The sequence below is a fragment of the Marmota marmota genome, unplaced genomic scaffold, assembly GCF_001458135.2.
Source record: "Marmota marmota marmota unplaced genomic scaffold, marMar, whole genome shotgun sequence".
Lineage (NCBI taxonomy): Eukaryota > Metazoa > Chordata > Mammalia > Rodentia > Sciuridae > Marmota > Marmota marmota.
Window position 1 is genome coordinate 18,028,883 of NW_026000229.1, and position 24,708 is coordinate 18,053,590.

Here is a 24,708-nt window from a genome sequence, read left to right on the forward strand (position 1 = left end):
AGCCTGCCTCCTCCTGCTAACCCTCCTGTTTAAAGGCTAAAGATATGGAGGTAGGAGCTGTAAGTCCAAGATAGGGGACCATGAAGCAGCATCTTATATGCTGAGGATTTCACCAGAGGAGGACCAGGATGTTGCTATCTGATGTCAGCTTTCAAGTGCTTTAGAGTCAGAGAGTAGAATCAACAAGCAGGTGAGCTGGGTTTTCATAGTGTCATTGAGAAGTCCCCAGGAAACCTAACCTGGAAAGCAAACCCCTATCACCTGGAGGAGACACTGGACCTGGGCACTCTGTTCTGGATGCCACAAGGGGAGATAACTCCCTGGACAGATGCTGATGGTTGCTCATTCAGGGTCTATTCAGGCTCCTCCTCTCTTTCCTGGAGGGGGGCTCTTAATGCTGTTTACCTGTGCTGGATTTTAGAAGCCTTGCTTCCTTGTGATTTCAGGGGAAAGATCTATGAAGCTATCTGGCCACTGCCCTGACCCATCATGATTTTCCTGAGGAAATGAATGTCAATGGTGGTCCTGAAGAGGAGAGCAAAATATCGCAGCCTCACAGTGAGTAGGGAAGAGGCAAAGGGCAGCCTTTCCTTTGAAGCCCGGGGAGGGACTATACAGGATGATTGTAGGGATGTAAGATTCAGGTGCGTTTCAATAACAACACACCAATGGGAGTTGTTCCTTGTTGAGTTTGCTGTGTCGGGGATTATACTAAAAACTTCATATGCAATAACATATTTAACCGTGTCCCAAATTTTATGATGCAGATACTATTATCTTTCCATTTGGCAGATGGGGAATCAATCACAGAGAAATTAAGTAGCTTACTTAAAGTCACAAAACCAGTATACAGTAGAGGTGGCTTTCAAATTCTGGTCTTTTTCAAAGCCTGGATTTTACCCAGTACCTAGGCTGCCTCCTCAGCCTAGGTACTGGCTTCCTTTATGACTGCTTCCTCCCACTATCAATGTTTATTACCTAGCACTTGAGGGTTCTCCCCAAACTGAGTACCTGGGCAGTGCTTCTGAGTCCACATAGCACATACCCATTATTTACTCATATCAGTTATGGGTCTAGACAAGGTTACAGGCAAGAAGAATAGGTAGCTGTGGTGAACACGTGGCTTAAAGTTCCATTTTTCATATTTGTGTTTCATAGAGATGAAGAGAGAAACAGAGAATAACCTGTGGAGCTAGATTTCTCTACCCCAACCAGTTTGAGAACAGTGTTTTGTTTCTTTCTTAAGAACCCAAAGTTGGGGGGGCCGGGGCGCGGCTCAAGAAAAGGCTGTCTAGTCCAGGTTGAAGCAGAAATCACACACAGTTGAGAAGCAGCTTAATTCTATATTTTACATTATGTCTGCAACTTAAAAGAAAGTTTTTTTTTTCAAAGTGCATGTTTATTTCCCACAAGTCATAAAATATCCGCATTACAAAGAATCTCTAATCAGCCCTAGTTATGAAAAATTAGAAACGACCCAAACGATCAAATATGAGAGAACAAATTATGGCACATTAGCTAGATGAATATCATATAATGATATAATGAAGACTAGCTTAGCAATATAGGAAAGTACTTATGCAAATGTTTTTGAATACAAAAATTTGAATAAAAAGACATACACACACTAGCAAACTACATGGAAAACAGAAAATCCTTCTTTTTAAAAGTGTTAAGATTACAGGTAATCTTTTTTGCTTTGTAGATTTTCTCTATTGTATGATTTATAGCAAATAAAAAACTCAAAATGTATACATATGGTATAGTATATGGTAGCTTTTACTTTAGGCTCACATTTTGCTTATTTACCTTGCAACTCTGTAACCAAATAGCTTTTCATTTGAACTTGCAAAGTATTGCATGAAATTTACATATTCCTTTAAATAAACAACACACATCTATTCCTGTTATACAAATTGGGATTAATTCTTTAGGTTGGCATCTTTTCCAATCAAATTTAATTATCCATGTTTATCAGTAAAATTTTCTTTTCTTTTCTTTTCTGTTTTGGATAGGAATAATCAAAATTAGAAAAGCAAATGGTGAGCTCCCACCCCAGCCCAGCAGTTCCTGCTAAGGCAGCAGTGAAACCCAGCACACTGCCCTACTTTTCATCTCTCTTGAAAGACTGGGAAATGGGTTATCTGGAGACACCCAGCACTCCTAACCTGTTAGGGAGGCTCTGAACTTGGCTGAGGCTTCTAAAGTCAGGCAACCCAAAAGGATCAGATCTTCATTATTCCAAGAAATAGAGCTAGGACATATCCCATGGAAGAGGATGTTAGTGAACATTCTGTTTTTGGTTTTTCCAGAGACCCAAGGCTAACTAGTGGTGTAGAAAGCTGATTTTATGGTCTCGGACAGTTTATGCAACTGTTTGCTTATATTCTATTCTTTCCCCTAAAGATTAAAAGTTGCCTTAGGACAAAAGAAAAGGTTTGATAGGTAAGACCAAATAATGGGAAATAGGCAAGAGGGAGTGTTAAAATGAGACTATGGGAGAAGAAAGCTACAACAATGAACAAAAACCTAGTGGACAAAGTAACTAGTAAAAACCAAAGCCTTTCTAAGCCAGTAGAGCTCATTTCTAAGATTTTAGAGGCCAGGGTGAGTCATGATTTGCCTGGGACTGGAGTGCCTTTGAGGAAATCATACAGCATGCCCCAGGGGTCTTGTTTTAGGGGTATAAAAACCTTCCCAGAAGGGAGTATGTCCGTTTCCCTTGTACTCCTGTATCATCTACTTTCAATTTGCCATGTCATCATTTTTTTAAGTGTGTGTGCATATATTTAGTTGCTTCCTCTGGATTTCACAGACTCCTTGATGCCAAGAAGTCTATTTTATACCTTTTCTGTATCATCCTGCAACTCCCAATGTACAGTTCCTCAAATAATGTCTTTTAAAAATAGAAATGGAATTTAATTCTTAGTCTTTTAGACCAAATTATAAAGCTTACTTTCCATATATTCCCTAATTAATAAATGACAACATGGAAGCTCTTTTGCATCTGATAGTGAGTAGAATAAGAGGTTAGAGTAATAAAAAATTTCAGGAAATGGTAGGGGAATGAAGATGTTCCAGATGGTTTTTAAGAAGGGGGTTAGCAACTCAAGAGAGGTAAGCAACTTTGCCAAGATTTGACACCAGAAAAAATTCATTGGGACTCATTTTTTTTTTTTACTTTATTATATTCTTATTACTAGACAAATTACTCTGCCTTTGTTTCTTCTTAATTTGGGGGGCAGGGGAGGCACTGAGGTTTAAACCTAAGGGTGCTTAACCACTGAACCACATCTCCAGCTCTTTTAAATATTTTAGAGACAGGGTCTCACTGAGTTGCTTAGGGCCTCACCAAGTTGCTGAGGCTGGCTTTGAATTCACAATCCTCCTGCCTCAACCTCCTGAGCCACTGGGATTGCAGGTGTGTGCCATCGTACCTGGCCCTAATTTGTTGAGAAGGGGCTGGACAGTCCTGAGTTGTTCTGGAAAGGAGTGTTGGTGGACTACAGCAGGAAAACAAAACATGGCAGTGAGCCTTCAAGCAGAACAAGCTAGCAGTTCTCATTTTCGAACTGCCTGGTCTCCCAAGAGGCAGATATGCCAGCACCTCCCTAACCCCGCCCCCTGCCCTGCCTCTCCCCCACCAATCCCATTGCATTGTTCCAATTTTTGTGTGGATCACTGAGCTTTTAGCAATACTCAGTCCTTTTGGGGGATAGATAGTGAAGACGTTCACATTATGCTCTTGACCAAAGCATGATCTTTTAAGTAGTTCCTTGACAATTGTTTTATGCGAACCATGGTTTTCACGGAGGAACTGAACTTGAGACGGGTATGGTGTGGGTTCTGGTGCAGGATCTAGTAAACCCACTGAAACTCAGCTCACTGGAACACTGAAGGGCATTATCATCCCCAGGCACCTGGGAGTGGATTTTCAATTTTTGAGTGTAAAAGAGAGTTCCACTGGAAAGGCAGTATTCCAAATCCTTAGAGTTGGAAATAGATTGAGACTCACCATCATGCAGTATGCTGGTGTCTCTGTACCCTTCCCCATGCAGCATCCACTAAGAGGAGGTGGCTTTTCATTCCTCTGGCCCACCCATGCCCAGCAGGCCCCTGGGAAAATGGAGGGAGAGCTGCTCCTCTGTCACACATACAAAAGACACCTTACCTTTTATGCCATCAGCTTTCCTCTGAACAGGGGCATGGATTCCACAGTGGTCCCCTGATGACTCCTCCAGAAAGAATTAAGGCTGCACTGCCTTCCTTTACATCAAAGCCAGACCTTGGCGCAGTATCCTGTGTTCTGTCTACTTGCAATCAGCAGAAAATCCAAATATAGTTTGAGAATGGTGTCACAGAAACCTATTCTCAAGGGTAGGCGTTTTGATTAAAAGTGAAATATGAACCTGTGACGTTCACCTCCTGTGCACAAATGAACAACTTTGAAGCTTTTACTGGCGCTTGTTTCTGGGTCATTTTTCCAATCAACAAACATTATATCTTTCATGTATGGGGCATCCTGGCCATACAATGAAGAGCCTCCAGGTCAATGGTACTGGGGATTTTCATTTCAAAAGAAAAAAGTAGTTTCAGCTTGGCTAAGGGCACAATGCAGAAGGGAAGAAAGCCCAGGGCTGAGGAACACATTGCCACATCTAGTTCTCAGCTAGCCCTGCTGCTGAGCTGAACTCAACCAGCTGAATGTCTTGGAGCAAGCCACTTAATCTCTCCAGGCCTCCTTTTCCTCTGGCCTTTGTGGTCAGAAGGGGCAATGTTTTGCTGAATCAGCATTTCATTCAGGGCATCAGCATTGGCAGGCTCTGATAAGGCCCTGACTCAACTCTTTGTTCTCCATGGCCTTGGAAACAGATGGAAATAAAATTCTCACAGGCAGCCAGAACCAGCCTTATCCTCTGGGTTGATGCCCATTTGTCATAAATTTGGCAAAGTTACATTCTTATTAGTGAACTCTCAACATAGCTTCATTCATTGTGTGACACACAAAATTTATGACATCTGTTGGAGGAATGTAGCTCTGAAAACCCTCAATGTCAAAAAGTATATATAGTGGAGGGAACATTTCTCATACTGCCTGACATTTCTGATTTCTTTCTAAACACCTGCTAATTTGGGAAATGATGACAAAAACTAATGGTTTTTGTTTTGAAGTGAGGATTCAGAATATTCTTTTCCTGTATACACATCTGATTGTAGACTTTTTAAAATTACATCTATAAATATTGTTGACAAGTTGAGAAAATGGTTAAGATACACTCAAATATTTGTTTAAGAAAAAATGATTTTTTTTTCCTGGAGAAGAAAAAAAAATTCAGGCCCAAAATGTTAAAATTATGGAGTATAAATACCAGCATACACAAAAGGTGAATTTTGTTTCTGTTAATGAATCTCTAGGAAAAGTAGGGGAACTGTTCTCTTCACTGCTAATTGCAAAAAAGTTCAGAATGTATTCACCAATGCTTTAATTTCCTCTTACTAATGGATTATAGAAGTCTCATAAGGAATTTATGTTTTTTGAAGATGTTTATATCCTCCCCTATACCCTTTTCTCTGTGGGTTCTATTGTTTTGCGCTGAACAGGGCAACTGCTACAGCCACTCATTCTGGAATTAGGCCTGGTAAGTTTCAGCAATTCAGATTCAGAGTTGAACCTTGAAATCTCTCTATATACTTCACGGGTCTCTATACCTGGTGGCCCTATCAGCAACGTTAGCCTTGGTCCTTCCATGATGGACTCCTAATCTCCTGAACCTGACTGCACAGGGCAGCCTGCTCAGAAGTTATCACACTGAGTCAGTGAAGGCGTGTGCCATATAAAAACAGGGCTGTTTTTAAAGTTTAATTTTGCAGATTAGGTAATCATTCTTGGAATTGGTATGATGCATAATTAATTGATCTCATCTGATACATAAAACCCATAGAGGAAGTTTGATGTTAAACCAGTTGTGGTCACAACAGCTGCTGAACAATAGACTATCTACATCTTCCGAGCCTCCTCTCCTAACTATTCTGCTTCAACTGTCTTCACCTGTATCTAGTCATTGCTTTTCTTCTACTGAATGTTTCCAACAAGTGGTACAAACCAAATAGAACTTTAGAGTCTGAAAGACCAAGTAGCTCACAACCTGTGAGCTATGGAACTGAGAAAGTTGACTTGGCCTCCTGGAGCCCCTGTTAGTAAAATAAGGACTGATGTGAAGTTTAAATGAAATAATTTAAATATATATGAAATGAAATAATTTAAATATTTATATATGCTCTTGCATATATAAATGCTATCTGAGAATATTAACTATCACCTTCATTTAGGGTAAAGGTAGTATAAGTCCCTGAGGTGGTCTTTAGAGCACACATAGCAAGTAGAGGGCAGTAGTAGTATGAACCTGCCTAAGTGCCAAGACCTGTGCTCCACCATTCCTTAGGTTACACATTACAAAAGAAACCTGTGTGCTAAGTGTTAATCTCACCTCCATTTTACACAGAGAGCACTTTAGATTGAGGTCCCTGACAGGTAGACAGCTAGTAACAGTAAATCCTGATCTGAAGTCTGAGCTGGCTCCCAAAGTGAAAGAGTGCCAGGTTTAAGAGAGGTTTCCATGACTATAGTAAAGTAGAAGCACTTTTTTTTTTTTTTTGTAGCTAAGGACTGGCAGAGTGAAACTGTGGACCAGAAGACAGTTTTTTGGAAGTGGGACTTAGAAGCCAGACCTCCAGACCTCCAGGCCTTTTTTTTTTCGCTTTATAGTCTATGTCTTTCTGCAGAGAGGAGCTACTTGATTAAAGATCACGAAGGACGCTAAAGAGATATTTGTACTTTTGAATGAAAATATTATACTTACATGCAAGTGAGTTTTCATTTATTTCCATTTGATTGTTTGCTTTTGGTGAGAACATTCTTTTTTTCTCCTATAGCACAACTTAAGCCAAGTATTATTGTTTATCACCTGGGTGTATTGGCTTAGTGTCTACAAAAGCTATGGAAACAACCAATGATATTTTCAGTTTCCAAGTCTAAGAAAGGAAGATGCAATGGAATTTGCAACCCATTCAATCTAGAAAGCAGAAAATCATAAAGACTCATGAAAGCAGAACTATTAAGTAGAATCACAGGGGTGTGGGCCAATAGCAGGTTTGGTATATTAACCCACCACTAGTTGATGTGTACATATTAGGGCTAAAGACTTAGCTGATATTTGAGCAAGAAATTCCCAAAGCAGTAAAAGCACTGCAAAAGATCTCTATGTCCATGCAGATACATACCAGTAATATGGAAAAACAACTTCTGGAAAGAGCCCTGCCTGCTTGCTATAACTTTTAAGAGACCAAAATCATGCTGCCTTTACTGCTTCTGAGAGTATAACACATGAGACCCCACTTCCCTCTGGCTTATCATTTTAAGAAATCTTGAAGGTCAATCATGCAGTCTAAACTTCACAAAGTAAGAACATACAAATGACAGGACCACCAAATTTAGAAAATGTCCTACAATGTGCATTTTATTTCATATCATTATACAATGTTTACATATAGTTATAACTCTCAAGAAAATGTATTTTCTTTACCAATTGTATGTAGTGCCTAAACCTTTCACTTTAACATGGACAATGGGAAAGAGTGGAAATCCACACTGAATGCTATTCTACAGTAGTTGTAATGGGCTGCAAGTGTGCCAATCAGAAAGGAATGGAAGCCTTAGAAGAGCAGTGTGGCTTTCAAACCCTTGGCTTCAGTGAACACAGGCATACTGGATCATAGTCTTATCTTGCAGTAAAACTCAAGACAAAATAGTGTTGTTCAAAATTCTAAATTGTACAATATTGAACAAAAGACCACAGGGGACATTTTGTTTAAAGTAGCACCAATCCACAACTGATTGTCTCTGACATCAATCTTCCTGTTGCCCCTATCATTGGCACTTTGAGTGGAAATCTTTCTGCTTCAGTGAGGAGTCTTCCACTGACTAAGCAAACTGTGTGGCTAAACTCTACGTAAAGTGTGGCAATGTCAACCTGGGAAATGGCACATTTAAACCATTATTGCCCTAACATGGGCTTGCCTTTTTTGGTGTTTTCTCCCTACCTCCTGCCCTAGCTGGTGTTTTGTGGATGTTTCTGTGATGGTGGTAAAAGTAAATAAAAATGCATTTAAGGGGTATCATGGTAAGCAGGTGTTTAGAAACAAAACAACAAAAAATAAAATAAAAGAATGTGGCCGCAGCTAAGGAGGTTTTCACATGTTGTTTAACTCCAGTAAAGTCTGATCCAGCATCTGATGCATACTAAGGTTTTCTTCTTTGGCATGAGCCACTTTCTCTGTGGTGGGATTAGAAAATTAAGTCATGAATAGCTGCACTTTGGACACAGTGGTGCTTTGTACATTCAGGCAGGCAAACATCAATCACAAACACAGAATGAGATGATTAGAACTAGGCATGCTTTTAAGACATTACTCATTTCTAGACAAGAACCTAAGATGGGGAAGACATCTTTAACCCAAAGGAACCACAGGCACAGCAGAGTCTTAGTGTGGTCAGAGATACCAGCACCAACAATCCACCCTGAGAATAAAATGCAGGGTGGGTTTGGTGAAGGTTCACCGATTGTATGCTGTGGGAACACAGAGAGGCAAAAACCAAATACAGCTTGCAGCATTATTATACAAACTGGAGAAGTTAATATCAGCAGATGCTTCTGAGTTACAGGCAGTTAAAGGTCTGAGAGACGTGTTGTAACACGGCCTCACAGAAAACAAAGATGACATAATAGGTTTTGGACAACTTTTAAAATGATTTATTTCTGTTGCTCATAAAGTTATCAACATGTTTCATGCACACTTCATTAGGACATTCTCTTAATATTTTATAGTATTCTATTTAGTAGTAGCAAGACATTCTCATCAGATTCCAACAACACTATTAAACTGAATAAAGCATACCTTTCAGACAACCAGGGACTTCTGATATAAGCTCCTGTTTTCAAAAGCTATTTTGCCCAAGCATAGGTACATTTAATTATATTTCAAACACTATACCATATATGAATAAGTTAGGAATACAAACATGTAATTATATATATACTTAAAGCAGGACTCACAGTTGTCTCTGTGAAATAGAAAACAAAAATTTTTTGGTCCTCATTATTGAAAGAGGAGGACCTGCTGTTGCAAAAAGAGTGCCGACTTGATTGTTATAAATATTTATCCACATATATAATATATGTATTTTATTTTACCATAAAAAATTGTTTTGGGATTAAAGAGAACTCAATTATTCCTGATATATAGAGGAAAAGACAGGCCAAGCCAGCGCCTTTCAGCCGATTCCTTTCATTTGCATTTCTGCAGAAGAAAGTACCGTTTTCCACCCTATTAGCTGAGGGTTGGACAGTCTTAGATTTCCTGCACATGGGCTCCATTCCTAGAATTCAGCCCAAGATTTTTTCACACTTTTTAATCCTCATTCAGGGCCAGCTTTAGTTCATTAGTTAGGCGGCGGTTTTGCTCAAGTTGCTGGTAGAGCTGGTCTGTACAGGTCGGCAAGTAGATTAGCAGAAAAGAAGAGGCAGAAGAGAGGTTAGGCAGACTTGGTGAGAGACAATTAATAGAGAACACAGAGATACCTCAGGCAGGACAGCAACTGGTCACTTGCTGAGCAGTCTACCCTCACCCCATTGTCATCTGTCCAGGTTGGTAAAAGGCCTGGCAGAAGGGTCAGAATTTCTCTCTTGTGGGGAGAAGGGAAAGGGAGGCACAGGAAATGAGGAGAAAAGAGTTATATTCCCCTTGTACCTTACTAAAATCATCTTATGAACTGATCCATGTGCAGCTTCTGGCAACAGATTTGGGAACTGAAACCAGGCTGGAGGCAAGTCCACATGTCATCCACCCCTTGCTAGGGCTCAGCAGAGATCCTAGGCGGAACTGTGACCTACCCATTTCTGCCCACTCTTCCAGGACCCCTTCCTCTCTGCTCACAGTGCAGGCTTTTCCCTCAGGTAATAGCAAGCAGGTGCCACTACTTCTGCTGCATTGAAACTTTTTGAAATGCACAACTGAGCTCCTGTTCTTCGGTCAATCACCAGGATACAGAGTACACATTCTCAGCTCTTTGGTAATGTGTTCCTCTATTCAAGTAGCAAAATAACAAGCATTTATCTCTAATCAACATTGATTTAGGAGTTATGTTTAAGAGGATGGCATTTATGTTTGGTGCTAATGTACGTGTATAAAATGAACAAAACCTCAAACATCGCCACAGAGACCTGTGTGATACCATTTCTATATACTGAGATGCAATCTGCTCAGGTGGCATAACAATCCGTTACCTGGTGATATAAGGGATACCCAAAGACAACCAAGAGACTGGTATCCACCAGTCTAAAACTGAGAAACATGATTAGAGTGATGGCGATCACCTGGACCTAAAAATTCTACTTAATCATCTTGTAAGCTAATAGTTTTACTCCTTGGGGAAAACGTGCTGACTATAGCCCCCAGGCCTATTGGGAAATTGAGCAGATTTCCTGTTAACTTTCTTTCCTAAACAGCAGGTGATGGGTAAGATGTTATGCTCATTGTTTACTAGCTCACTGTGAGATGCTATGCCCAACATCTGTTGCTTTTTTTCTCTTTGCCAATTCAAATTTTCCGAATATTTACCGTTAATTGTCACCTCCTCCAGGTAGCTCCCAGTTACAATCATTTACTGTTCCTTGCTGACTCAAAACACAAAAAGTCTATTGGACTCACCTCACTCATCTATCTCTGCACAAGATGGCTAGCTCATGGAGGGCAGAGAACACTTTCAGCTCATCTTTTTCCATACCCCTACTACCTTCCAGTGTCCTGCATGTAGCATGTGCTTTCGAGTTACAAAAATGTACAATCCCCCGCACCCCCCTCAGTATTGGGGATTGAACCCAGAGGCACTCTACCACTGAACTATATCCCCAGACATTATTTATATTTTGAGACAGAATCTCACCAAGTTGCCAAGGTTAGCCTCAAACTTGCAATTCTGCCTCAGTCTCCCAAGTCACTGGGATTACAGAGATGGGCCACCACACCCAGTGGGGGGTTGCAAAGTGTAACCCCATTACTATGTTCACACTATCTTTATGGGAAACTGACGCCACAGGCAGACAGGCTGCTGAGCCCAACCAAATGTTTGATCCAGCAGGAATGAAGAACTTTAGAGAAACCCCCGAAGATTCCGGAGGGCCAATGTAAATTCAGTTTCAATGACAGTGGTCCCTGTTTCAGCTTCTTTTGGGCTTGCTCCACTTATCTGTCATGGAGCTCTTGTGCCTATCTGACCTGAGGGCATATGCATTTGGAAGTACTTTCCCTCCTGTCTATTGGACTCCCAGATGTCTGAGGACTTCAATGCCCAGACTCAGTAATGCTTTTGGTTTGGTCCAATAGAGGCTCTTGCAGCAGCTGCAGCTTTGGCCTAACCCTCTGAACTAGAAGCCTGGCCTCAACAATTTCTTGATTAACTCAACTTGTGGTTTAACTTTCTTCTGCTCACCTTCTTAGGCTACAAGATCTGCTCTCTTGATCCATTGCCTTCCTATTTCCTTTGTAGACAATACTTGAAAAATGTGGGTGAAATCTCTGGTAGGTTTTTCAATAAAGAGTTGTGCCTCCAGGCTTTAGTGAACATCTGCTCAGCAGAACTTTCAGACTTGTCATTTTGTCTATAGCAGGATTACTCAGAGATGGGTCACTTTCATTATTCTGAATTTAAAAAAAGAACAAGGCAGGAATCATGGCAAAAACAGGTCTAAGAAGCCTTAGCAAAAGAAAAAAAAAAATTCAGAGGCATTTGTATTCCCAAGGGAAAGACGTTGTCCAGATTCTAAATTTAAAAATGTCTACCGTACCATTACTAAAATACTTTAATTCGGAGTCTTAAAAAAAAAGTACTCTCTCTTTGCTCTGAAGACTTTGTAAAGGGACTGACACCATTTTCAGAGTTTTCCAAAAATTTTTAAGTACAGTGGTATATGAGTCCTTGAATGCTACCAAACAGTATACAAAAAATAGATGAAGATGACCCATGTTTAAAACACAGAAGAAATAGAGCCAGACTGTTAAGGAAGGAGAAATGTTGAACATTTAGGAGCCAAAGTCTCCCATCTGTTTAAAGTTCTAATTTTGTAATTAAAAAAAAATTCACTTAACTGCTGTTTGTGAATTAAAATAGTGAAGCCCAAATAAAATACAACTGTGTTCTCAATAATTCCCACCAACTACTTTTTTTGGGATTAAAAAGAATAATAATAATCAACTAATGGCTACAATTTAAAAATGTTCATAAATGAAGAAAAAGCTCAGCTACTAAACAGGAAGATTATATAGTACATCCCCTAAGAAATACATGATATGCTTAAGAACACAAAAATAAACCTTGACTCAACCACAGCTGCCATATTTAGAAAACCTATCATGTCATTTCATGATCAAAATGAAGGATTCAGTAAGGAATAAACTAAGAAAACCTTGAACTTGTCTTTGTGTTATAAAAGGATAATCAACAATAATAACAATTTACATTGTTTGAATCCAAGTTCCTTTCCACTTTCCCACTATGGAAATTCCTAGCTCAGTGGGACAGCTGTGTAGCCATTCATCATAAGCCTTTCATTAGTGAGCCATGTCCTCTGTATCTTGCCATGGCCCAATCTAGACCTCTGGCAGAGGAAGACACTGCTCAAGCCAGATCTTCTGACTCCCAACAAACACTGTCCCCTGTGCAGAGATTCTCAACCCACACTTCATGCCAGAACTGTTTCAGTTCCTAAAACTCACAGAGGCCTGGCCCTCACTCTAACTTCTGGAAAGCAAAACCCTCAGAGGGATGCAGGCGCGTGTATTTTTTTTTTTTTTTAATATAAAAGTTCCAGAAGGAACTAACTGGTTTAGAAACTCTTGATATTAACACAAAAATGTTCAGAATAAAGAAAACAAAAACAAAAAACAGAAAAGCAGCAGCCAAAAATCAACCCTCATTATGAATGAAGCAGAATTGTAGTTTTATTCAGTGTTGAAACCAAAACGTCAATAAATAAGAAGTAAAAAGAATAGCAAACAGCAATAGCTTACACAGTGTTTATTTTACACTGGAACGAAGAGCTTCTATACAATAGAAAGCACAGTATGTGCCTGGCCCTAAGGCAGGTGCTAAGAGAAAGAACCAGGTCAGCTGGAGAACAGATAAGTGCAGAGCTGAGAGGTGGGATATCCAGCTTGATGAAGGAGTCTTGGGAGAAGTGAAGCAAAGAAATTTATCTGCATGAAGAAAAAAGGTGGGAGAAAGAGAAAAAAAAAGTGGCATAATGGAAAAAAGGAAGACAAAACTTACAGAGGAGAGCAGCACTTGAATCACAGGCAAGAGGCAGACATGCTTGCAAAACCCACTGCCAGCTGCACCCTGTGGGAGTCTGTACTGGCCCTAGTCTAGACTAGGGGCTATCTCGGGTCAACTTTTGGGGAAGACCCATGAACAGAATTTAAATCCTATTGTCAGGACTTTTCTTCATTTTTAACATTTAAAGTTTGTCCCATAGAATCACATTTTAGCACTAGAGAGCACCCCAGAGAAAAATGATCTGCCTCATCCCCTCATTTGCAAATGAGGGAGGAGGTTTTCTTTCTAGTTTCCATGGTGACAGCCATTCTATAAGGGGGGGGATGTGCCCCTGCCCCCCAACCCCACCCCAGTGTGGAGATTCTATACCTCTAAGGCAGCAGGCACATGCCACACTCCTAAAGTTACTGCTTTTCTGCATGGGTAAAGAAATGACAGGTGGGCCTAGAGAGCAACTTGTCCAGCTTTACTGGAAAATAGTGTGATATTAGAATGAAGAGCCCTCTGTGAAACATTCCAGGTTAGAATTTAAAGAGGCAGATAAGTTTAATGTTTAAGTTTGGTTAGTGATATGCAAATCAGTTGTGTATGCTTATGGTTCTCCTGAGAACAAGCTACCTACTCCAACTCTTTATAGCCTCTCAAGAGTAAAATCTGGGCCATTAACCCCCAAATTCATAATGTGTAAGCTGTGTTTTATTTACCACCTCCCCCCTTTTAGGTCACAGCTTGTAGCAAATGTTTACTGTGGGCATTTTAATTCCTTTTCACATAAACATAGAAATTAAAGGTGTGGTCACATATTGGAGCAATCACATTGCTCTAGAACTTTTATAAGTGAGGAAGAGAAGATCATTTTCAGAATCACTCCTTAGGCTATACTGGGTCATTTCCTTTTCCTCAGATCCTCAATAATCTGATATTTTGGGGTTTTCTTAAATTTACTTTTCTTTTATGAAAATGATCATATTGTACTTCATGGAATCTCAGGAAACTAAATTTGATATTTCTTGAAAAATCCCCGCACAATTACCTAGTTTTACTCAAATCTAGTTTAATTTCTTGAAAGGATAGTATTCAAGGTCATTCATATTCCAGTTCATCACTTGATGGGGACAATCTAATTCAGTGTTTACCAAAGAAAAGGATTCTAAAAGGAGAATGTTTTCCACAAAATGAATCTTCTTGGCCTTTCTATTAGTACGATGGTTATACAAGAGAGCAAACAGAAGAGTGCAAAGATGGAGGTCATGGAGCAGGAAGGGAGCGGTGGTAAGGCTATCACATAAGCATGAGGGCACAGGTGCGAGCAGGCGGATGCATGAGCATTTACATGGAAGTCATATCGTTGAGAGCGTGGTCCAGCTCCTCGCTGATGGCCTTGTACTTCAGTTTCTGAGCATACAGCTCGTCTAGGACCAGGAAGTGGAAGGCAGAGGTGCAAGGACATGGAGAGTGATCAAGAGATGGAGGGTGAGCGAGGGTGGCGCAGGCGCCATCCCAACACAGCAGCAAGGAAAGGGCAATGCATGAAGGGGTTGGTGCCGCAGCAGGTGCCAACGCAGGAGGCGTGCGTTTTGTTTTTAAATAAATTGAAACAAAAACAAAGAGAACAAAACCCATTAGAAATTAAAATGAGAAAGACTCGATATGAAAATCATAAATACTGTAGGCACATCAGTAAACCATGCTAAATCCTAAACAAAACTACAGAAGGCTGTCTCTCCTGGTGGGAAATGGAACATCTTTCTTTTTATAGAGCTATATTTTAATTATACCAGAGTAGTCAGCCACCTGTCGCTATAAACAATGGAAAAAATATCCAAAGGCAGTGTTTTGGAAGAACAACTTGGGATTAAAGCCTATAATCCTTATCTAGCTCCACCTTCAAACCACTGACTTCCTGACCAAACTAGACCATGGGATATTAATTTTTTAGTGTCATTTAAACTACTCCTGTGGTCTTCCCTCCAGAGCTGCTTGTACCTTAGTCCAGGAGCCTTGAAAAGCAAAGAAAGCCACACTTTCAATTGTACACCAGCAGACTGTTTGCGACCATATGTCATTCTTTTTCTCCACTATGGTTATTATTATCTATACCAGCCTCCAGTCCCTTCTCCAACTCCTTCTGCCCACAATAAACATTTTTTTTCTTCACAAGCCTCAGAGTTCAACATTTAGGATTTCTGTGAGATAGAGTCAGTGTCACTCAAATAAAACCTACATGCCTTGGGTGAGAAATGCTTAAGCATAATCTCAAAATATTATGCCCTATTGGTTCCTATCTTCCTTTTAGGATACAGATTATTGTACCAATGAATGACTGACAATACCCAAGCCCTTCCACTGAATTCATACTTGGGAGAAGATGGGTTGTGTCTAAAACCAATGCACATCATTCTGACAATTAGGAGGTATCACTAAAGAAATAAAATATACCAGAGTCTCTCTGATCTATAAGCATCTCACTCACGATGAAAATTAAACCCACTACCTTCTGAGGAGTGTAAAATGCTGGGGGGCATTTGCCATTTCAAAAAGAGACATGTGCTGCCTGGTGGCTAACCAGTCACCTGAAGAACTAAGGACTCAGGTCCAAGAGTTTAAGAGCCACAGATGAAAATCCCAGAGGAAGTTGGAAAAAAGTGCAGGAGCAAAGAAGTTTATCCAGGTAGATGCACCTGGATTGGACAATTGTATGCCAGGTCAGTATTCAACCATGAGGATTAAATGAAAAACAATATTTAAGATCTTACCTTCTAAGTCATCAATGCTTTTCTCCAATTTAGTTACTGACCTCTCCGCAAACTCAGCTCGAGTCTCAGCCTGTAATGATTTAATTTATCTAAGTCAAAGTTTAAGAAGTTTCACAGTTCTAGTAGCCACAAATACAGGGAAAACTAGAGAATGGACATGAGGCATCTCACCCATGAAATGGATTTAAAACTATCTGTCAGTTTTAGTCACTACTGTGAGCAATGGGAACTAGCATAGTATGTTAATTCCAAGACTACCTCTGAATAACTCTGGCTTGAATCAATAACTTTAAAAGCAAAAAATTCCTGACCAGCTTCATGGACATAAATGTGATTAAAATCCGGTTGACTTCATCCAAAATTCTCATGTTATTATTACCTCCTTCAGCTTGTCAGAAAGGACCTTGATCTCTTCCTCATATTTGTCTTCCTTCTGAGAGTACTGTAATTAGAAAGAGCATTCCAGATGTCAGGCTGTAGCTGTTTTCATCCCTTCTAACAAAAAGAACTCACCAGCTCAACCAACAGATGTTAAGGATCTCTGAGGCAGTAACAGAACCTCCAATATCAAATGGCATACTATAATACATTCTCTGCTTTCTAGCCTATTGTTTTACATGGGATAAGAAGATAACTTATCCACCTGGCACTCTGTTTAAATTAAATTGATGACTCACATACTCAACATAAAATATTCTCTATGAAAAAAATTATAAAAATACCCCCTGTATCCAATAACCACTAGAAATCATCTAAAAAATTTGCCATTTATTAAAAGGTCTACTGTGCCAGTGCTTTCATCAGCAGGGCCTCTTTTGAGCAGCTCTTAAAAGATGCCTTCCCCACACCATGCTCCTGGCCTACCTTCTCAGCCTGAGCCTCCAGTGACTTCAAGTTGTTGGTCACAGTTTTCAATTCTTCTTCAAGCTCGGCACATTTGCTAATGTTTTCGATCAGAGGCAGAAAGGGTGGGAGACAAGCCAAAGGAAGGAAGAGAGAAAAAGGAGAGGAATGGGAAAAAATGAAAACCAAGTCCTAGAGATGAAGGACTGCCTTAAAGTAGCCAAACTATCAGGTATGAAAATGCTCAATTTTGCCATGGACATTGCCTCCCAACTTTGCAACAGTGGAAAGGCAGGATCACAAAATTGAGCAACTGAAGTGTGATAATTTGGCTTCTTATTTGGCTGCCTCTAAGAGCATTTATAAAGGGAAAAACAAAGGAGCATAAAGGACCAAGAGAAAGCACTTAAAGCAAGATATAAATAGCAGAGGGTGTAGTGAAGGTGCAGTCGTTACATCAAACCAACCAGTAGGCATTGGAAGCTGAAAGACGCCTGGGTTTCAGTTAAACCTAAAAACCACACATGAGCCATCAGTACCTTATCCTCTGCAGCCATTAATGCTTTCAAGGTCTGATCCATTATTCTTAATTGTTCTTCCAGCTGTCGAACTTGGCTGTTAGTGGACACAGGAAATGCACAAGGCCATTCACAAAATCAGTGTGCAGGTAAGGCATGCAGTGATACACGCATTCATACATAGACACCCCACACGAGTCCTCCGTGTTCCATACTCGTGGCTCATCCACAACAAATGAGCACAAAAGGAGCCCGGAGCTGAAATAGGTAAATGTGCAGCTGCCAGAAGGTCATGCTGTTTAGTCACTGCTCTGCAGCACCCCACACGCTCCTGTTGCTGGGCCCACTTACCCTTCTGAGAGCTCAGCCCGCTCCTCTGCACGTTCCAGGTCACTTTCAATGATGACCAGCTTACGGGCTACCTGCAGCAGGACAAACACAGTACACACACACATTGTGGGGCTTGTGTATTTTGTATAAGGGTTGTTTGGGTGGGAATCAGGCTGCATCAGCCCCTACAGATTCCTGTCTACATATAGGATCCTCCCCATTTGGGGAGACTGAAGAGAAGCAACTTTCCCTCAGGAGTGCTGACAGACAGGAGGCCAGAGTCTTTGCTCACCAAGACCCAGAATGGACAGCTACAATTTTGCAATATCAATCTGAAGTCTGACCCAGGTGAAATCTACATAATTACATAGCAGCCAGACCAGAGTGTGCAATGAGAGAGAAATATAAAATCCAGTCTCAAAAAATAACAAACTGCTATTAGTATGCAGACATACTGCTCACCATACTTCTCATTAAGAAACCCATTTAATACTGAAAAAGTAGGGACTGCCAAGAAACCATGAAAATAAACCTAGGAATTCCACCAATACAGAGTTCTGTGCCACAGCCTCCTTTTTGTGGAGGCAATTTAAGAAGGCAAAAGAAATTAACATGAGATGAGGTGGTGAGATGACTAACAAGGTCAAATCTGTATTCAGTGGAAGAAAGAACCTGAGAGAAGGGATCCTCTGAAGCAATTCAAAATTAGCAAGCACAGTATAATCTGGAGAAAGGTCAGTGCTGTTTCAGGCAGTCATGATGTGATACAATGAGGAAAAAACTAAAACTTTGACAGTCATGTTGACTCTGTCATGGTAATATGACCAGGAGCTGATTCTCCTGAGAACCTGTGCTAACAGAGGATTTCCAAGACCTGGGAGGAGAGGCCTTCATGAATCTATTAAGTAGATGCTACTCAGTTGCCTGAACTGGACTGCTAGGTGGATCACACTGAAAGAAATACTTGCATAAGGACAGCCTGAGCATCCTTTCCCAAGGGTTCACCTTTCCCATTTCCTGGCCAAAGACCTTTTATCCTGGTCATTAGGGAAGGGAGTTTTAATTCTTCTTCCCAGTGCCATTGACTAGCTTCCTGATAAAGGCTGGGATCCCCTAGCTGGATCAAAATAAGAACCATTTTCTGGAGTCAAAGAAATTTGCTTCTCAAAACTACCCATTTCTACCAAGGAAGCAGACTGCTTCCCTCAGGAATCAAGGCTATGTATGCTCCCTGAACCCCAGAAGACCACTGCTAGGAATCAATGAGGCTTTGGGCGCTAGGATCTGACCTCTTCATATTTTCGGTCGGCATCTTCAGCAATGTGCTTGGCCTCTTTCAGTTGGATCTCCTGAATTTCCATTTTTTCTTCATCCTTTTGGGCTCTACTTTCAATGACTTTCATACCTCTGGAAAGAAAGACAAGTACAAAACCCAAGATTTAGAGTTGATCTTCCTAGACTCAAATTTCTTTGACCTTCCTAGAATCATACTGTCCTGCTGTGGTCTGAGAGGTTTAGATCAAAATAGAGCACAGATCTACTTTTAATTTTTTTTCCCCCAAAACCATGAAGCAAGACCTTCTAGTGCTAAAGGCAGAAAAAAAGACACATTTCTCTCTGCTCATTATGCTTATACTTTGGGTACTGCAGAACCTGTCCAGGCACTTTGTGTTAAATCAAAGGAATAATATTAGGGTCCCATTTGAATCTGGAAGGCATGGAAACAAGAAAAGCCAAGATTCTTTATTTGTTAAATAAATAAAGGAATTTCTTTCCTTTCCTGAGGGAAGTCTGTTTGAAAATGAACAAAAGCTACAATCAAAGCAAATTTATTTTTGTGTACCTCTTTCTACAAAAAAAGGGTCTTAACCCATCAACCACAAACAAAAACAGTAGACTAGCCCATAAGAAACTGCTGATGTTTGAGCATTTTGGACCTATAAAAGTAGCAGTTTTAGTAGAGTCAACTGAATTCTTTAGATAAGAAACCAAGTTTTACTTCTAATGGAACCCTCTCTAAATAGGGAGGTTGGGAGGGATTGATACTGGCTTCTACATCGATGTATATATTAGGGTCCTATGGCATGGTGTTACATTTCAGAAAATGTTAACTGATCTATGATATATTAAAGATTTATGGAATAATGAGTCATGTTAAAATGGGACTCATTTACAAAATTTAAGTAGGCAATAAATAAACCACTATTTTTTGATCTAGTACTAGAATATACTTGAGGAGACCCAAGGTCCAGCTTTGGCTTAGACGCAAATATGCTATCAGCCTTTGGGCAGTGACAGTCTCTGAGCCTTAGTTTTCTTATTTTTCCTCCAGGGGACTGGAGTAAATGATCTCTAAGTTCCTTTTACTCCACAGTCTAACATTATTAGACCATATTTACAGTTCACTAACAGGTATATTTCAGGAGGAAGTTAGCTACAACATTACTGTTATATATACACTGTAAGAGATAATTAGTCATCATGAAGAATTTCAAAACTCTTGGCCAGTGAAAAAACACTAACTAGTAGTGAATAATGAGGTGACAACTGAAGCTAAAAACCTTCTTGAACCCTAAAGTCTGAAATCACTTTTATACATGGTAGCAGGGAGCAGAGGCTTGCTGTAAAGATGCAGAAATGGACAAATGACTGACTACATTCTCCTGCCCAGGTTACAACACAGGCAGTCACACTTGTAGTGTTCTAACATATCATCCCTCAAGCAGAACTCTCTTACCTCACTGAGTCTTTCCTGAAGTTCTTCTTTGCAATGTGGCAAATACATTAACTTGAACAGTTGAGCACAGAAGAAAAAACCTTCTGGGATGCATGAGGTTAGTTGTGTTGCTGTATATGAACCATGGTTTCCCTTTCCTACCACAGGTGGCATCTTACAGTAATAAGCCAGGTAGAGTCATGTTACAATGGAGGTGGGCTCAGAGCACACAAGTTCCTGATTATATTTGTATGTTTGGCAGTGTCTTGTCTGCAATTAATCCTAGTCCAAAACAATTTACTTCTGCAGATCACATTTCTGTTTTATCCGGGCTTTTTTCTTCCACCTATTTGACAACTAAGAGCCCACAGTTTCTGACCCAGTCCCAAGACTCCTTGGTGTATTTTAAAATAAAGTAGTTATTATTATTTTTTTTTAAATGCACAATTGCTCTGTGGTCAGTTGGAATGAAAGAACCAGTGCATATCCCTGGAACTTTTCATTTCCAAGTCTGTCTCCCTTGTTGGGTGGTGCTCTGTGAGGACCAGAACAGTATCTGTTTCTTCTCTATAACTCTAGAGCTTAGAATAGTGCTTTGCACACATTCAGTATTCCATTTATTTTATTATTATTATTGTTTTTGGTGGTGCTGGGAATTGAACCCAGGGCCTTCTGCATGCTGGACAAGACCTCTACCATTGAGCTCCAGCTCTAGCCCTTTTCTACTTATTTTAAAGAAACAAAATCAAACTACACATGTGATCAACTGAAGAGATGACTTCACTGAGGGCTGTAAAATTGTTAAACCTCAAAGATCAGAGGAGCTTCCTGTTCATCCTGCCAGGAGGAAAGGCTTGTGTTAAAATGGCTGGATGAGACGTTCTCACCTCTCGCTTTCATCTGCTGCTTTTTCAGCCTCCTCCAGCTTCTGCAAAGCTGTTGCCAGACGCTCCTGAGCACGATCCAACTCTTCCTCAACCAGCTGGATGCGTCTGTTCAGAGAAGCTACATCAGCTTCAGCCTAGGCAGAGAGAGTGGAAGGCCTTTCAGAGCTGGAGAGAAAGTGAAGGTGGCACTTACAGAAAGTGGCTGATTTTAGACAGGACGTGTGGTCCTAGTGGTCAATTAAAAGTGCATTACAAGCCCTCATCAACTCTGGAGTTCTCAGAAATGTACACATGTTGAATTACAAAGTGAGCATCCATATTTACACACAATTTTTATCAAATAAATGTTCCATTAGCAAAGACTCATATGGCCCATTTCTCACCCTAGCATTACTTGTCCATTGAAGGAGAGTTTTATCACAGCCACCTCATTCACTAGGGGCCTGAGGTGTAGATAAAGACAACAAGACTTACCCAGAGATTCAGCCACTTAAGACAACAGCAGTACCACAGAAATTGGAACCAGCAGTTTCATTAAATTCTCTTTTTTTCTGAAAACACTTTCTCAAAGAAGCCTTACAAAGGAACTAAATACTCAAAAATCCAGTAGTTTAAAAATACATACCACATGGAGACCTAACACAATTTTAGAAAGCTTCCTCCTCTCACCCCCGCCTTTTCAGGAACTCCTTCAAAATAAGTGGTCACACCAGAACGAGGCCAAGACAAATCTCCCAAGAGTTTTTGTCCTAAGCCTACTGGATATTCTTACAATTCAAGATTGCTACAAAAAAGGTTTCAAACTCTTATGGAGAAAAGGAATACAGATAATGTTTTTACTTGGAATCTATGCTTCTTTTTGGGTACTGGGGACTGAACTCTGGGGCACTCGACCACTGAGCCACATCCCCAGCCCTATTTTGTATTTTATTTAGAGACAAGGTCTCACTGAGTTGCTTAGCTTCTCACTTATTTGCTGAGTCTGGCTTTGAACTCTCGATCCTCCGGCCTCAGCCTCCGGAGCCGCTGGGATTATAGGCATGTGCCACCTGCCCAGCTGAAATCTATATTTTAAATAAAAATTTCCTTCCTGGATACAGAGACTACCTCCTGTCATACACATTTGTTACTATATTTGAGAATACTAGAAATGTTGTAAAGGTGGCCATTCAAATTTTTACTGCATGGAAGTGAAGATGGAACTTACTAATTAGGTACTATTTATTCATCTTTATCCACTTTGAATATACATCTATCAAGGGGTGATGGGTTTTCAGGACATGTAGATTTCTAAATATTACAATATACACCTCAGGACCCACAGTAGTTCTTTATATACATCTCTGTCTTTATTGAACTATAAGCTACTCATATTTTATTTATATATATAAATACACATGCGCACACGCACACACACACATATATGTAAATATGCAATTCTCTGCAGAGTATAGACTCAACAAATGTCTACTCAATCAAATACGTAAAACCATTCTAATTTAAACAATAGCAATTTTCTTAGTTCATGGCCCCATGACAGAGTTTGAAATGCACATGTAGTTAGAGAGAGGTTGTGGTCATGGCCTTGAGTCAAAGGAATATGAAAGAACATTCAGCTTTTTGCTCATTTAGATTTGTAAGATTTTAAATGCCAAGTTTTATCTGGGAAGAGAGGTGAAAAAGGCACTTCCAACCATAAACACATTTAAATATACTTTTATCTCAACAAAAAACTATATGGTAATTGACAGATGGAGGCAGGGAGCAGAGCAAATGTGAAATGAATCCTAAAAGGAACATTTACAACTGAACTGGCTCATAAAGTCAATCCTTATCATTGTTCAACTAGCAACTAGGTACAGCTAGGAATGACTGGCAGGTAACCCTTGATTTCTGCTTGTTTTTGAAGGGTGAGGGCAATAAGGTAGGGAATTTTCAAAGTACAGGGAACTGCCTTTTAAAGTCATAGTCCTTTTTTTTTTTTTAATTGTAAGAATGTATATACATTAAAGGTGCAATTTTGGGCCAAGTTAAATTTCTTCACTGTTTTATATTTTCCTTTTCCAATAAAGTTCTATTCCTTTTATGACTAGAGGTGGGGAACAGGGACAAGCAGTCAATCCTGAATGTTGAAATAATAAGGGTAAATATCCCCATTACAGATGCTGTGGCTTATCAGATAAATGGCAACAAGATTTTCAAAAACATTTTTGTAGACACCAAAGTCTGAGTTTCCTGATCTGCTTTAGATCTGGGTCCAAACCTTGAGGACTTGGTGCTCACAAAAAGGTGACTGTTTATTCTTTGGGGAAAGAACCTTCTGGGTGACTACTGGGTCTATGGCCCCAGCTCCTCACACAGTTGAAGTCCCAGAGAGGAAGGAGCGGGCACCCTGAGTTCATGCTTGCCTCTGGTATGCAAGACTACCCCACATGAAAGGCTCACCTCAATCAATCTCTACTTCCTACTGCCCCCACCAGCTCTATCCTTTCTTTTCCTTAGCCCTTGACTCTGTTTAGAAGAATATTATTTTGAAAATATCACTTACACTTCTGCCCCAGGAGCATTTTGTAGAACCCTGATTCTCTGACAGTAGGGTATGTCCTCCAAAACTAGTCTTCAGGGACTTACATAGGGTGTCCACACAATGGCATGGAACGGAGACCTGTCTGTAGAAGCCAGTTTGACACAAAGATGGGACTGGTGCACACACAGAGAACCTACCTATGGACAGCTGGCTCTTCCTGAGAAACTGATATAAGTAAACAAAATGGGGATCTCATTTTTTTTTTCTTTAGCTGGAAGAATCCATGAGCATCATCTAGCTCCCACAACTGGCTAGGTGCCAGAATCAACTAGAAAATGTGTATTAAAAATATAAACTTCCAGAGAGTTTCCCATCCCTTCCCCATGCCTAGAGATTCTGATTTAGGAGATCAGAGGGGCAGGGCAGGAATTTGCACTGTAAATAGGCAATCCCCTCCACTCCTCCAGCACCACCCCAAGAAGCTGTCAAATTCAGTGGATCAAATAGGACTATTCATCTACCTCTCAGCTTAAAAGAAGAGAGGGACCTCTGACCTAGAGTGCTGAAGCAAGCTCCTATATAGCCCTCAGTGGAAGACAGGACTAAACTCTCTATAATACTGATCCAACAAATTTTGTACAGTTCCTTGGAATTCAGGAAAAGTTTAATTTCATAATTTAATCAAGGTACTTTCTTTCTTTTTACTTTTCCTCCCCTTATTTACTATGCTTTGTGTTCAAA

The 24,708-nt window shown here is 40.2% G+C and overlaps 1 protein-coding gene and 1 long non-coding RNA gene across 2 annotated transcripts in view; one reads left to right on the plus strand and one right to left on the minus strand.

Annotated features, from left to right (window-relative positions):
- LOC125613313 lies at positions 1 to 8,266 on the plus strand. Its single transcript, XR_007343841.1, has 2 exons — positions 1 to 558; positions 6,661 to 8,266. It is a non-coding gene; the product is annotated as an uncharacterized LOC125613313 (long non-coding RNA).
- Positions 7,491 to 24,708, minus strand: part of Tpm1 (tropomyosin 1) — a 26,715-nt gene continuing 9,497 nt past the window's right edge. The window contains 7 exon segments of the mRNA XM_015480585.2: positions 7,491 to 8,333; positions 16,147 to 16,216; positions 16,526 to 16,588; positions 17,011 to 17,086; positions 17,859 to 17,929; positions 19,127 to 19,244; positions 21,441 to 21,574. Coding sequence (XP_015336071.2) covers positions 8,251 to 8,333; positions 16,147 to 16,216; positions 16,526 to 16,588; positions 17,011 to 17,086; positions 17,859 to 17,929; positions 19,127 to 19,244; positions 21,441 to 21,574 — 615 coding nt within the window. The 3' untranslated portion in view covers positions 7,491 to 8,250.